Genomic DNA, 15,000 nt, shown 5'->3' with positions numbered 1-15,000 from the left:
GCCTTCAGTTTGTATCATGTATAAGATTATACAGAACACCTAGAGACCAGAAGAGCCTTCAGTTTGTATCATGTATAAGATTATACAGAACATCTAGAGACCAGAAGAGCCTTCAGTTTGTATCATGTATAAGATTATACAGAACATATAGAGACCAGAAGAGCCTTCAGTTTGTATCATGTATAAGATTATACAGAACATCTAGAGACCAGAAGAGCCTTCAGTTTGTATCATGTATAAGATTATACAGAACATCTAGAGACCAGAAGAGCCTTCAGTTTGTATCATGTATAAGATTATACAGAACATCTAGAGACCAGAAGAGCCTTCAGTTTGTATCATGTATAAGATTATACAGAACACCTAGAGACCAGAAGAGCCTTCAGTTTGTATCATGTATAAGATTATACAGAACATCTAGAGACCAGAAGAGCCTTCAGTTTGTATCATGCATAAGATTATACAGAACATATAGAGACCAGAAGAGCCTTCAGTTTGTATCATGTATAAGATTATACAGAACATCTAGAGACCAGAAGAGCCTTCAGTTTGTATCATGTATAAGATTATACAGAACATCTAGAGACCAGAAGAGCCTTCAGTTTGTATCATGCATAAGATTATACAGAACACCTAGAGACCAGAAGAGCCTTCAGTTTGTATCATGTATAAGATTATACAGAACATCTAGAGACCAGAAGAGCCTTCAGTTTGTATCATGTATAAGATTATACAGAACATCTAGAGACCAGAAGAGCCTTCAGTTTGTATCATGCATAAGATTATACAGAACATCTAGAGACCAGAAGAGCCTTCAGTTTGTATCATGTATAAGATTATACAGAACATCTAGAGACCAGAAGAGCCTTCAGTTTGTATCATGTATAAGATTATACAGAACACCTAGAGACCAGAAGAGCCTTCAGTTTGTATCATGTATAAGATTATACAGAACATCTAGAGACCAGAAGAGCCTTCAGTTTGTATCATGTATAAGATTATACAGAACATCTAGAGACCAGAAGAGCCTTCAGTTTGTATCATGTATAAGATTATACAGAACACCTAGAGACCAGAAGAGCCTTCAGTTTGTATCATGTATAAGATTATACAGAACATCTGGGGCCAGTTGCACCAACTGGTCTTACAACTGGTCTTAAGCTAAGCCGGTCGTAACTTCAGCGGAGACCTGCTGTGATTGAGTCCTCACCGTCCTCATCGTCGCCAAGTCGCCTTCGAAGCATGACGTGCGATTATAACGAACTAGTTGTGTGGCTTAGCCTTCCCAAATGTTGAGGGTCGTTTTTTAGAATGTAATACATAGAATTGGGAACGTTACATTCAATTTCATTCAGACTGCCTGGCACTCAATCGCCGCCATTTTCCCCCGGAGCTTCCACAGGAGGAGGGAGGGTGGGAGGAGGTAGGGTGTAGTGACGCACATACAGTAGTGGCCATAAACTGTATATTAGAGCATAGTGGCACAGTGACGGCGCGAGGCACACTTTTGGGCCAATCAGGGGGCATTCCCCGGCAATTCACATGGACGCGCATTGCTACGACCGGCGTAGTTAAGACCAGACATAAGCCCTGTTGGTGCTACAGGCGTAAATCCACTCTAAAGAATGGTCTTAACTAAGACCGACGTAGGAGTTATGACCAGGCATAGTTAAGACCAGTTGGTGCAACTGGCCCCTGGAGACCAGAACAGCCTTCAGATTATACAGAACACCTGGAGACCAGAACAGCCTTCAGTTTGTATCATTTGACTCGTCCTTCATGACGGTGAAGCAGGGAGCCCTCATATTGATGTCTCCATGATTGTGAATCCATTGACCAGTGGAAAAGCCTTTCCCTGTTAAGAGATGGATAGAAGATGGGGGAGAGAAAGAGAAGCGGAGGAGAGAGACAGGAAACAGAGAGAGAGAGAGAGACGTTGTATTGTAATGTGTATTATTGTGTCATGTGTGTGTGTAATGTAATCATTATTTTTGTTTCATTGCTTCTTGATGCTTTGGCAATATTGTTATTATGACATTCATGCCAATAAAGCAATTTGAATTGAATTGAATTGAATTGAGAGAGTTGGGATCTGATGACATCAGAGCCAGACAGGAAATCAGCAAACAGCTGATTATTCAGTTGATGCCAGGAAGTGACAGGCGCTACTTTAAGCGTGCGAGATATGAAGGCAGGATGAAATGAGAAGTGAACTATGGACGCATGAATGATTATAGTCTTCCTGACTGACCTCGTTAGAACTTCATTAACGGGCACAGTTTCCTAGGAGGCTTTTGAAATGCAGGGTGGCAGAGGCAGAGTAGGGTGGGCTGCCCCTGCTATCCTGCATTTCTGAAATTTGCATATGTGGTCGCAGCTATTTTGAAGTCACGCTTATTTTCTTTTCTTCTTTTTTTATTTAACATTTTTTTTTTCATATTAAACAAAACACTTGTTTTCTATTGTTTAAATTAGAGCCAGACCGATACTGGATTTTTGAGGCCGATGCCGATACCGATATTAGGGAGTAACAAAATTCCCATATCGATATATCGGCCGATATTCTTATATTAAATATACACATTATATTACACAATGTGTTTGCAATGATCCCTTAAATATCAAACACTTGACAAAGATATGACTTGACATGACTTGAGATATGTAATGTAGGCAGGATATTTTACAGCTTATCAATCAACTTTATTGTCCAAAATGACATCAATGCAATGAAACAGTAAACTTAACTGGGGATTTAATAATTATAAATAACTAGAAATACAAAAACACAAATAGAACAAATATAACTTGAATTAACAAAAAAGATCAAATATACACAACATGTGTCTATGACTTAAAAAATACAAAATAAAAAAATATTGGCATATCGGCCAATATCGGCCGATAATATCGGTGGACCGATATATCGGTCGGGCTGTAGTTTAAATCGTTACATTTTGGTGAGCTGAGTGTTGCTATGATATGTTTTCCTGTTCATAAGTGATATATAATATCTGTTGCTCAGTTGGATAGCTACATCTGGGCCTTTTTGGAATCACTACTGTTAGTGTTGATATGTTTTGCTCCTTCTGTGCGCCTGTCTGACTGTCAGCCGGAAGTGTTGGAGCAGATCCACAACCTAAAGGAGCTGTGGATGGATAACAACTCTCTACAGTCAATACCAGGGGTAGGAACACACACACACACACACACACACACACACGACACACACACGCACACACGCACACACACGCATACACATGACACACACACACACACACATGACACACACACGGGCGTGTACACACACACACACACACACACACACACACACACACAACGCACAATGTCATAAAAAGCCAACTTTATCGATTGAGTCCCATACATTTGTTGATGTTTACATCATATTTATAATGCATTGTCAATGGTTCGGCTTTGCCCCAGGCACAACTTTCAATCACAGTAAAAAAAAGCCACACTGGAGATAGAAAAACAGTGTTGGGCAGTAAAGTAAAGTAACGCTTTGCTGTAATTACTTTCTGAGTAATATAAGAGATTACAATTTCCAAAAAGTAATTATGTAACTTGAAGTTACTGCATTACTTTCTCCAGCACTGGCTCAGCACTAGTTGAGTGTGGAGATAGATCTGACTATGGGACAGATAGGTCTGGCTATGGGACACTAGCGCAGTGTGGAGATAGGTCTGGCTATGGGACGGATAGGTCTGGCTATGGGACACTAGCGCAGTGTGGAGATAGGTCTGGCTATGGGACACTTCTGTCTTGCCAGAACGCAATTTGTTTTTTGTCCTAGGTAGGCAAATAAATATGTATAAAGTCTGCAGTTTGGCTGATTGTTGACTCCTGCTGTGCTGTGAGGTTAATTATTGTTTCAATAAAGTGGATTCAGTTCTGAAGGGAGCTGACTAAACGAAGCGAAAGTAAGTAGTAACGTAGAGTAACATGAGACAAGAGACACTTTCCTCCACATTAGTTTGGTCTTATCTCTCTGTCTCTGTGTCTCTGTCTTGTCTCTGTCTTGTCTCTGTGTGTCTTATCTCTCTGTCTCTGTGTCTTTCGTTCCACTCGTCTGTCTCTCCCCCGTCCCCCCCTCTCCCCTCCTCTGCAGTTGATAGGGAAGCTTCGTCAGTTGCGGTACTTGGACTTGGCTAAGAATCGCATCGAGACGTTGGACACGGACATTTCCGGCTGCGAGGCCTTAGAAGACCTGCTGCTATCCTCCAACATGCTGCAGCACCTCCCTGACTCTATAGGTACACACACACACACACACACACACAGGCACGCATGTACACACACACACACACACACACAGCACACCACATAGTATCGCAATATTTTGTGTGGAAATATATCGTATCGCACGAATGCCAAGAGACACAGACTGGAAACTTTATCTCATTAGATCAAACATACATTTGGGACATAATTTGCAATTGAAAAAAAGGTCATAAATAACAATATATCGCAATAATAGTATATCGCAATACTATCGTATCGTGTCTTAAGTATCATGATAATATCGTATCATGCAATACTGTCGTATTGCGACTTAAGTATCATGATAATATCGTATCATGATAATATCGTATCATGATAATATCATGATAATATCGTATCATGAGTAGCAAATACTGTGTGTGTGTGTGTGTGTGTGTGTGTGTGTGTGTTTGTGCGTGCGTATGTGTGTGTGTATGTGTGTGTAGGAATGTTGAAGAAGCTGACGACACTCAAGGTAGACGACAACCAGCTGACCTCACTGCCTAACACCATCGGGAGGTAAAACACGCACGCGCGACAGCACACGCGCACACACACGCACATGGACACGCACACACACACACACACACACACGCGCACACACACACACACACACACGCGCACACACACACACACACACACGCGCACACACACGCGCACACACACACACACACACACACACACACACACACACACACACACACACACACACACGTCTAATAGAAATGAGGGAAAACTGAGGAAAACAACTTTATTTTGATTTTAGTCCCACCCACAGCGTTATCTTTCCTCAGCTCAGATTTTCTTTTGGGTGGCTTTTGATTGGTAGGTTTTTCTCCTGGTTTATCATTGGTGGGTTGTTGTTTTCCTTGTTTATCATTATTAGTTAGTGTGTTGTTTTGCTGGCTGGTGATTGGTGGGTTCTGTTTGTTGTGTTTGCTGCGTTGCCATGGCGTTAGTCCGAAGGCCAAGCAAGGGTGAGTAACGTTAGCCTGCTGGATCCAGGGGTGCGTTCAGAGACTGAGACATGTTCAACAGCGTTCCAGATATAAGCCTTGGCTTGGGGGGAAACAGCTTCAATGTAAATTTAATGTAAACAGAAAATGAATTTGCCAAGGTTAAAGTGATCATTTTCAAATGTCCTTCATGTGTTTGCATGCCCTACAGTTTTCAATATTTGAATTTAATATTTGAATAAAACTCACACCCTGAATTGAAAGTACGCTCAGCCCCGCTAAAACCTGCCGACAGGGTTGGGAAGGAAGTGACTGCATGTAATTATAATTACAAACATTGTAATTATAATCCATCACAGTTCATATTCAATTAGATTAGTTACATTTGGAGGCTGGGGGGGGGGGGTTAATAATAATACAAATTTGCCGAGTTGATTTGAATACATACATTTTTTTAAGGGAAAAAGACAGGATATGAAATAAATGCATTTTCAAGTCATATGTTAGACGGAAAACACTGCTCACATTATAGACTGCAAGTAGGAATAACTTTAAGGTTATACTATAAAGTATACATACTATACTATTTGAAAGAAATGTAATCCAAACATAATGTAATAATATATTTTATAGAGATTATATTAATCTGAGTGTGACTGATTGAACAGATCATGTTCCTTTTTACAGTCAATTGAACGTTATGTTTATGTTGCAGACGTTGAGCAATAAATTGGGTGATATGTGAATCAGGTAATCTGTGATGGATTGCATTTCAAACATAACCTTCCCAGCCTTGCTTGCTATACAACCTACACACATGTATCAACAGACACTGGCAGTGGCCATAACTAATTTCTGTCTGAACGCTGTGCAACATTTTGTTGTCCTGAACAAGCCCCTGGTTTTATCCTCAATAAGTAGTACTGTAGATACTTCCCTCCTAGCCTTGATACTAAACACCTTCAAAGATCTTATTCTTAGGGGCACCCGGGTAGTGCAGGGGTAGATTCCCTGCCTACCAACACAGGTTCGAGCCCCTGTGTTACAGTACCTCCGGGTTGGTCGGGCATCCATACAGGCACAATTGGCCGTGTCTGCGCGGGTGGGAAGCCGGAGCAGGGGTATGTGTCCTGGTTGCTGCGGCTGCACTAGTGCCACCTCTGGTCGGGTCAGAGGAGCGCCTGTCCGGGAGGGGAGGGGAACTGGGGGGAATAGCGTGATCCTCCCACGCGCTATGTCCTACCGGTGAAACTCCTCGCTGTCAGGAGAAAAGAAGCGGCTGCCGACTGCACATGTATCGGAGGAAGCATGTGCTAGTCTACGACTCAGATCCGCAGAGGGGGTGGAGCAACGACCGGGACAGCAGGGGGAATTGGCCAAGTACAATAGACCCTTTTCACGGGGCCCATTTCTGTGTCTAAAAGGCAGGGTAAACACACAGGTGCAAGCAAAACACTAATGACAGTTTCCAACTTCCATGATTGGAATTTGGAAACCCTCATTTAGTGTTTTGCTTGCACCTGTGTTTATTCTGCCTTTTCGACACAGAAATGGCCCCCGTGAAAAGGGTCTATTGGGGTGAAATGGGGGGGGGGGGGGGGGAGAGAGAAAAGAAAAAAGATCTTAATCTTCCTCTAACTATCCTCTAACTGTATATGTGTTACTTAATATCCTATAATCACCCCTTTCTTTCTAGACAGTTGAAAAGAGCATAACTCACCCTTCTATTGATAATGGATAAGTGCATCTATAGTAGCCTATATAACTAACCTATTTGTATATGTTGTAATGGATACGTGTATAAGTTACCTGTATGTTCTCTATAAGTTGTAAGTATAAGTTGGTAACTTCATGGATATGTGACGTGTGGTATCTGTGTGTCTCTCTAAGTATAGTCTTGCTGGCCAGCCTCCTCTCCCTTCCGTCTGAGGAGTCTCGCGCCGCAGGCCTCCATAGTGGGATTGCGATGGGCGGCGCTTAGCGGCAGTGCCCTTGGAAAATAGTTTCAAACAATCCAACTTACCGTTTTCAGCATGTAGCCACGAGCTAGCGTGTAGGTTTCTGTCGTTAGCTTGCTAGCTAGTTAGCATTGTTGTTTTCACTGATGCGGCAGGGCACTGTTTACAGCGACACACAGGGAGGAGGGAGCGGAAGCCGCTCTGATTGACATGGTCGGAGCCAACGACAGAGTTTGTAATAAGCCGGGAGCGGACATCCGGCTGCCACCGAAACAGTCGCTCAAATGGGAGAGCAGAGTAGAGCAGGGGAGGGTTTATCCCAGTTATGGAGACCTGCGGCGCCAGACTCCTTGGACGGAAGGGAGAGGAGGCTGGCCAGTGAGACTACTCTAAGTATTACTGGTTGTTTGTATCTGTATAATATGTTGTGTCATTCCTCTGAGACCTGTACGCGTTGACTCTTTCACTTCATCATTAGTAGATATCTTAGCCTTCTGGGCTCCATTAGTACGCCTGCACAGGTATAGAGAAGGCAAAGAGCATGGAAGGAAAGAGACGAAACTCCGGCCATTTTTGGAAACAGAATGCGCCTCGCAGTGGTCAGCTGCGGTAGCGCGGGCCCCTATAATCAGCCTCTCTAAACAGTAACTCAACGGGAGAACACTCTAAATTTCGTGGATTCACATCTTTTCTGGGCGTAGGCTACTGTAAATCTTGATTGAAGTGGTGTAGTGCAGGGATGTAAAACAACAACCATATTGTGGAAACTAAGCAAAATTTTTCGTTTTTTTCTTTTAGTTTTTTTCAAGATAAATAGTAAATGCAAAGGACCCGAGGTTAAAACCACGGCAACGCACTTCTGACGGAGTGGACGACAGCCGCATTAGCTATTTATCTTGAAAAAACTAAACAAAGAAAACGAAAACTTTTGCTTAGTTTCCACAATATGGTTGTTGTTTTACATCCCTGCACTACACCACTTCAATCAAGATTTGCAGTACGCCCAGAAAAGATGTGAATCCACGAAATTTAGAGTGTTCTCCCGTTGAGTTACTGTTTAGAGAGGCTGATTATAGGGGCCCGCGCTACCGCAGCTGACCACTGCGAGCCTGTGCGAGGTTCTTTTGGCGCTGTCACGCTTCCAAAAATGAAAAATGGCGGAGGCTGCTGGGCGCTGATGTTGCAATGGGGCAATATGGAGCTTTCAGTTCTTTCCATAAAAGTTATTTGGAGAAGGTACCCATCTATTAGTCTCACGTGGTCAGACCCTCCGTTCACAAGTCAGCATTTCTGGGTTTCTCTGATCGGCCGTCTGCATTGGTGCATCGTTCAAAATGTACCGGCCCACGAGTTGCATCACGCAAATAACGAGGGCCGTGGTTGGTCAATTCATATGTCTGTCACGCATTCTGTTTGGGTCTCAGGGGGTGGTCCTTAACCCCTTTTCAAGAGTTGTACCCCAGACATAGATATGATCTACGGCTGGCTACTGCGACACTACCCATCTATATACTGTATAATCTGTGTACAAAATAATAGAACCAAAATCCTATTGTTGCCCAACCGATGTCTTGGACTGGATTTGTGTTTGGAGTGAATTTATTAGAAATCAGTAAAGGAAGCTACCTTTCATTTGGAGTCACTTTCTAGTTCAGCTCTTAATTGCATTCGAGTTGTGAAAAGGGCATTTCCTTCAAGCTAGCGCAAACGGCTTTGTACGCTTGACATGTTTTACCCAAATAGCTGATGCTTTTCTCCAGAGTGACTGTGCCTGTGATTGTAGGGCTTCAGTGACTGGTTCAGCCAGGAACACTTTGATGGGACATGAACCTATGACCAGCTGGTTACTAGTCTCTCAAGCCAGTCTACAGTATCTCTTCGAATGCTCCAGCCCATGTCCTTCAACCCATTCAAATTTAGAAGGAGGAAGTTGTCCTCTTCCAAAGAAAAACATGGTGCACAGACCCGAAGGAAGTTCGATGGCATTCGACCAATCACGAACACATGTTCACGAAAATATTGAGGTTCGAGGTTTCCGATCCGACTGTGGGAAAAGTTCATTTCAATAAGCAGTGCTGACGATGCTAACGAGCAGCTGTAGGTAAACTCAAGTCTATAGGAAGACATTCCTTCAATGTGACCGGTGTCAAGTGAGGAAAAATGATCACGTCAAATCCAGATTGTCCCTTCTGCCGTCTCGCTCCTGTAACAGCATCAGTAGCGTCCATCACTGATGAGCACACCGTGTCTTCTCTTGGTGTCTATTTTCAGGTGGCTGGAACATTGTTACTGAGCTGTCACCTCCAATCCCTCTGAAACTCTGTAACCCCACAGCCAGACAGGACAGACGGCAACAATAATCACATAGTCGCTGTGAATGCAAAGTCAAAGGAAGGGAGGCCAATGGTGCAAGATGGAAGGCATCTTTGCTCTAGACGGCACAAATTGAGGCAGAGACGTGTCCGCGCAAGTTTGCATTTGACCATTTAAGTGTGACATGACCCTGTTACCATAAAACATCAAACACAGGGCTTCAATTGAATGAAGACAGACAGAGGCTTGTGTATCAAAAGTAAGATCAATTTATTTAGACTAATAAGTCATTAAAATGCACCCATATATATTTAGGGTGTATGGCAACATAAATCAGGGGCCGCATGAACAATAAATAAATGACCACATAAAACAGTCTGTTCTAAACAGTGAGGCCAGTGAGTATGCTCTCAATTCATCAGCAACACATGAAATAGTAGCGGTGGCACAGGCATAAAGGTGGCACACTCCCTATGAGTAATAGACACACTCAAGGAGGTAAAAACCTCAAACACTCCGTGAAGTTCAAATGGGACTCGGGTTCAAACCACTACAAGCAAGTCAGAGATTCAAAAGACAGGAAAGCCACAATCAAAGGCACACCAATCACAGTAGTGCACCTTACTTTATGCCTGGGCCGACCAATTTACTCTGGTCAAAGCTGAGGGAGAACAGTACTTGAATGATACACATACAGTGAATATAAAATACTCTGGACTGGCCCCTATCCTACAGAGGTGGTGTAACTAGATTATTTTAGAGTCAGGAAAACAGTGGTTGGCCTACAGCAGTGTGGCCCATAAACAGCAGCTTGTTGTCTGAAAAGGACACAGTTCTTAGTTTCCTCTGCATTACACAATGAAAAGCATTTTTAATGAAACAGACTTTATATCCAGCACAAATAAGTTACCTCTTTGAAATATATGACATGGCCCAATCAGCTCCCCATACTCTCTAAACAAAATGGCACCTGAAATAGACAAAGGCATTGTTGGAATAAATTGCAACACAAAACAAAACAAAACAAACAAAACAAACAAAATATATGTTAAAGCGGATACAATATTCAGTGGGAAATTACCTTCCACTGGAATTATTTGTCAACTCCGCTTCTACTTGTGGGTTCCCTCTGCCAGTCAAGCCAAACATACACCTACAACATAGGGCATGTTTTAAGCCTATAGCCAAATCTCATTTGCAGGGATGTAGGCTGTAAGATGAGTTTTTACCCTGCATCTGTTTCACACCAGCAGCAACCTGCTTCTGTTGCCAGCTTTTGGTTAATGGAGGACAAAGGGCTTCCTCAATTGCTCCACCCCTATTTATGCCTTCTACAGGTTCTAGTGCCCTACTGCCATTGGCTCTCTGTCTACAGAGTCATAGTGACCCTCCCACATAAGTAAGACATTTGTTTGACACTTAACGCAGGTGGCTGAAACCCCTCCCTCCCCCCAACTTTACAGTGGGACAAATGTCCTTTGAGAGACAATGCTTTTGTTGATCCTGTTTGAATTGTGCCACGGGGTACACATGTAAATGTTGTCAATTTAAAAGATAACTATGCATGTCAAGAAAGTATGGACGCCCAACCAAGCCGAAGGTAACACGGGGGCTCGAACCTGCGGCCCTCATTTTGGCAATGCACCGCTGCACTACCCGGACGCCCACCTTTTTACTTCTCTTAACGATGGGCAAGAAATGCAGCTCCTCTCTCCTCTCCTGTCTTGTCCGACCGTATGTTGGCCCAGATGGTCTAGTCTTTTGGGAGTAATAGCAGCAGGCTAATGTAATGTTAACACTGACAGTACATTAATGTAGAACGGTTGTCTCATTAGCATTAGCCTGCTGTTAGCGTGCTGCTAGGCTAATTATGGGAGTCGAGATGGGGGGGGGGGGGGGTGAGGGTGCCTGGGATGTCACTGTGAATCTTGAAAAGGGAGAGTTGAGAAGTTGAGATCAGAGTTGAGAAAAGGCAGGTCGGCACAGAGGGTGTGATGCATGCTAATATTAGATTCATATATGATAATATATTGTCTTACAGCTTTGGAGGGGTGAATGCTCAGTCTGGGCAGATATAAGGTGCTATTGCAACAGTATAAGCGGAGGAAAGGGCACATTAGGCTAAATCAATGTGGATAACAGCAGACTGATTGATTGATTTGGGTTCGGTTGTATTGTATCAGAACTTGGCTCATGGTAAAGATCTCGCAACTGCTCTGACTCAAAATGTTCCCTTGGTCTTTAACGATGAAAGGTACTTGATTGCACTATTCTTGGTCTCCACCGTCAATATGCCTCCTACCACTCTGCATAGCAGAAAGTATTGGCTAGTATTGTCATTGCCATCAGCTTGTTTTAATGCCAGTTAGATTTGCAATGTTCTAAGTCATTGGTTCCCAAACTGTGGTCCGCGGACCACTGGTCGTCTGCGGGGCTCCGCCTTGTGATACACCAAAGATTTTTTTTTTTTTTTTTTTTTTTTTAGAGACAACAGTTTTTAGATACATATTAACCCTGAGGAGTAGCCAGATTTGAAACCCTGAGGAGCGGCCTGATTTGACAGATTTTTGGACATAATGGCGTTATTTGGGAAATATCACAATTTTGAACATTTACTTTCAGAGGCTGCAGCAGGCTCAGTTTTAAAGCCAGAGTGAAGTTTCTGGTATCATATGAAACTAGAAGACCTAAGGAATCGATTTGTACCAACCATGTCATGCTAGTTCGTCAGGAAGGTAAATAACACTCCAAAGTTAGGCTAAATTTTGGCGAGGGGGGAACAAAACATTTTCAAAGGGCTCCTCTTTTTCACAGCCTAATGTTGGCAGGTGTGTGTGTGTGTGTGTGTGTGTGTCCGTTTTGAACCAGCTAGTAGCCTTATATTGTCATTTAGCCTTTCTGCTGCTATTGCATGGTTAAATCAGCAAATGTTATTTTATGGGGGGGGGGGTTGGTATACGCAGTGGAAGTGGTCCCTGAGATTGATTATTGTTGTTGATTTGAATGTGAATACACAGTATTGGGCAGATGATGAATGTGTACCCTGCCAGAGCCTTTTTCCTCTTGAACTCTGTTTCCCCCTCGGGTTGAAATAATATATATATATATATATATATATATATATATATATACAGTATGCCACAGTGTTATTTATTAAATAATATACAGTATGCCACAGTGTTATTTATTACCGTGCCAGAGACTTGTCCCTCGTCTTTGTCTCCAGAGTCCAGAGGTCACCAAGGTTCACCTCCAGTCCAACGACACATTTGACATTTCTTTCTGTTTCTGCTTCCTTGGTGTTTCTCTACAATAGTTTAGTCCGTCTCTGAATTTCCTCAGTGTAACAACACAAGTCCCTTTCCCTTAACACCCTCCACCCCTAATTCCGTGTTCCATTTGCACTGGGAACTGAGGATTTCCCGCTTCACAGACGTCACCTGAACTGGGGATTTTCTACTTTGAAAGTCGGGGGAACCTCATCAAACCCCAACCTCAAAATCCAAGATGGCAGCTCCAGCATCAACAGTATAGTGAAAGCTGGTTTATTAGGACTTCAGTCTTATTTGTGTCTCATTAAATCAGCCGTACACACAGTACTGTCTCACATGGACATGTTGCTACGGTCTTTCTTTAATTGCTAACAATGGCTAGCCTGGTGAGAGCTAACCCTGGTGGATTTTCCGTTTTACTGGAATGCGGTCAACTCAGGTGTGACGTCATTCCCAGCTGGGACTTTCCAAGTTCCGAGGCAAATGGAACCCTAACCCCTTTCATCATAATATGCTATAACTAACAACTTCAGAAACATAAGGTTACAGTACACATTTTGTCCTTCAAGAATAATTGTTTCTCTCTTTGTCTCTCTCTCTCTCTCTCTCTCTCTTGCTGTCTATCTCTGTCTGTCTCTGTCTTTGTGTGTCTCTGTCTCTCTCGCTGTCTGTCTCTCTCTCTCTCTGTCTATCTGTCTCTGTGTCTCTCCCTCTCTCTCTCTCTGTCCCAGTCTGTCTCTCTTGGAGGAGTTGGACTGTAGTTGTAACGAGTTGGAGTCGTTGCCTCCCACCATCGGCTACCTGCACAACCTGAGGACCTTCGCTGGCGACGAGAACTTCCTCACAGAGCTGCCCCGGGAGGTAGGGAGATGAACACACACACACACACACACACACACACACACACACACACACACACACACACACACACACAATTGCATATTCCATATTCCATATTGAGTGCATGTTCCCACTGGGGCGGAGTTATTAAAGGATTCGTCCGGTGTTGGTGACAGTCTTGTTGGGACCACTTTATCTGGGCAGTCTGCCTACAGATAGTCTACAGAGTAGTTGTAACAATTCGCCAGCTTATTATTATTATTTTTTTTAAATCAAGTCCCCCCAAGTCCCCGACCTCCGGCTTGTTCGGGCGTCCGCACACATTCTGACTCGTGACAAAGTGACGACAAGGGTTCCTGAGCGATCTGCAGTATAGACGGTTTTAACTTGACAACAATAACAAACGGTCACAACCCACCTGAATATCCGGTTTACTTCCTGTATACATAGCTGTGCGCAGGTTGATATTCGGCTCATATTAAATGTTAACGTGACGCCGTGTCTCCGACAGACACAGTAACAACGTAGCCTATTTCGGTCTTTATGTCTTGTAGTAGTTAGTAGTAGTTGTTGTTGTTGTTGTTGATAGTTGCCATAACAACCAGCCCTGTCGGAAAAACGTGCACACGCAGGGTAATAGGAACGTTGTTGCCTGGTCCAGAGCTAGCCTGAGAGGCTAATAAAAGCTACATGTTACAGAGTAAGCTGACTATCAGTACGTTATTGCACGCATAGGCCCATCTTTACATTTACACGTTTACATAGCAAAACATTTTTTTTTAAATAGAAGTATGTCAGTGTTTCCCCCTGAACAGCTGAGAAAGTGGACACTGTAAATAGCACTGCGAAGATGATAGAATGGTAATGCAACGTTTAAGGATAATAACCGCTATAAAACACCAAAGAAGAAGCTGAGAAAAAGGAAGTGCTGTGGGGTTGCAGCTGGTGAAAAAAAAAAAAAAGAGTTGGGAGTGAGAATGTGTCGGGGCTTTAACTGCTGGATACTGGACAGGGATGTGATGTCATAAATCTTCCTTGTTGAAAAGCGCCTCTTCAGGGAGCTCAGAGAAACTTTCCACTCTCAGCAGCTGATTGTGAAAACAGTCTTCTAGTGTCAAACTCTGCACAGACATCATTCTGCACAGTGAAGCTCAGACATCCAACTGAAGGAACAAGATAGAAAAACTGATTTGTCTTTAAACATCTGTTAACAGTTGAATTGTTGAACGTCGTCAACTATTCAACTCTGTATACTCTCTGTAGGTGGACTATAAAGTGTTAGCGCCTCATTTTCCACATATATATGGCTGCTGTGGATGTTATCACACCGTTAGCTACATCCAAACTGCTCTTCCTTCTTCTACTTCTTTATACATGCTT

The 15,000-nt window shown here is 43.1% G+C and overlaps 1 protein-coding gene across 1 annotated transcript in view; it reads left to right on the top strand.

Annotated features, from left to right (window-relative positions):
- The window catches only part of lrrc7 (leucine rich repeat containing 7), a gene marked incomplete at both ends in the record, with an annotated part of 143,985 nt that overhangs the window by 76,453 nt on the left and 52,532 nt on the right, over positions 1-15,000 (top strand). The window contains 4 exons of the mRNA XM_083647366.1: positions 3,113-3,187; positions 4,130-4,274; positions 4,728-4,800; positions 13,512-13,641. Of these exons, the coding sequence (XP_083503492.1) occupies positions 3,113-3,187; positions 4,130-4,274; positions 4,728-4,800; positions 13,512-13,641 (423 nt within the window). The remainder of the gene's footprint in view (positions 1-3,112; positions 3,188-4,129; positions 4,275-4,727; positions 4,801-13,511; positions 13,642-15,000) is intronic.

Source organism: Poromitra crassiceps (genome assembly GCF_964638095.1).
Source record: "Poromitra crassiceps genome assembly, chromosome: 12".
Classification (NCBI taxonomy): domain Eukaryota; kingdom Metazoa; phylum Chordata; class Actinopteri; order Beryciformes; family Melamphaidae; genus Poromitra; species Poromitra crassiceps.
The sequence above is the reverse complement of the archived record's forward strand: the minus strand, read 5'-3'. Positions and strand labels throughout refer to the sequence as shown.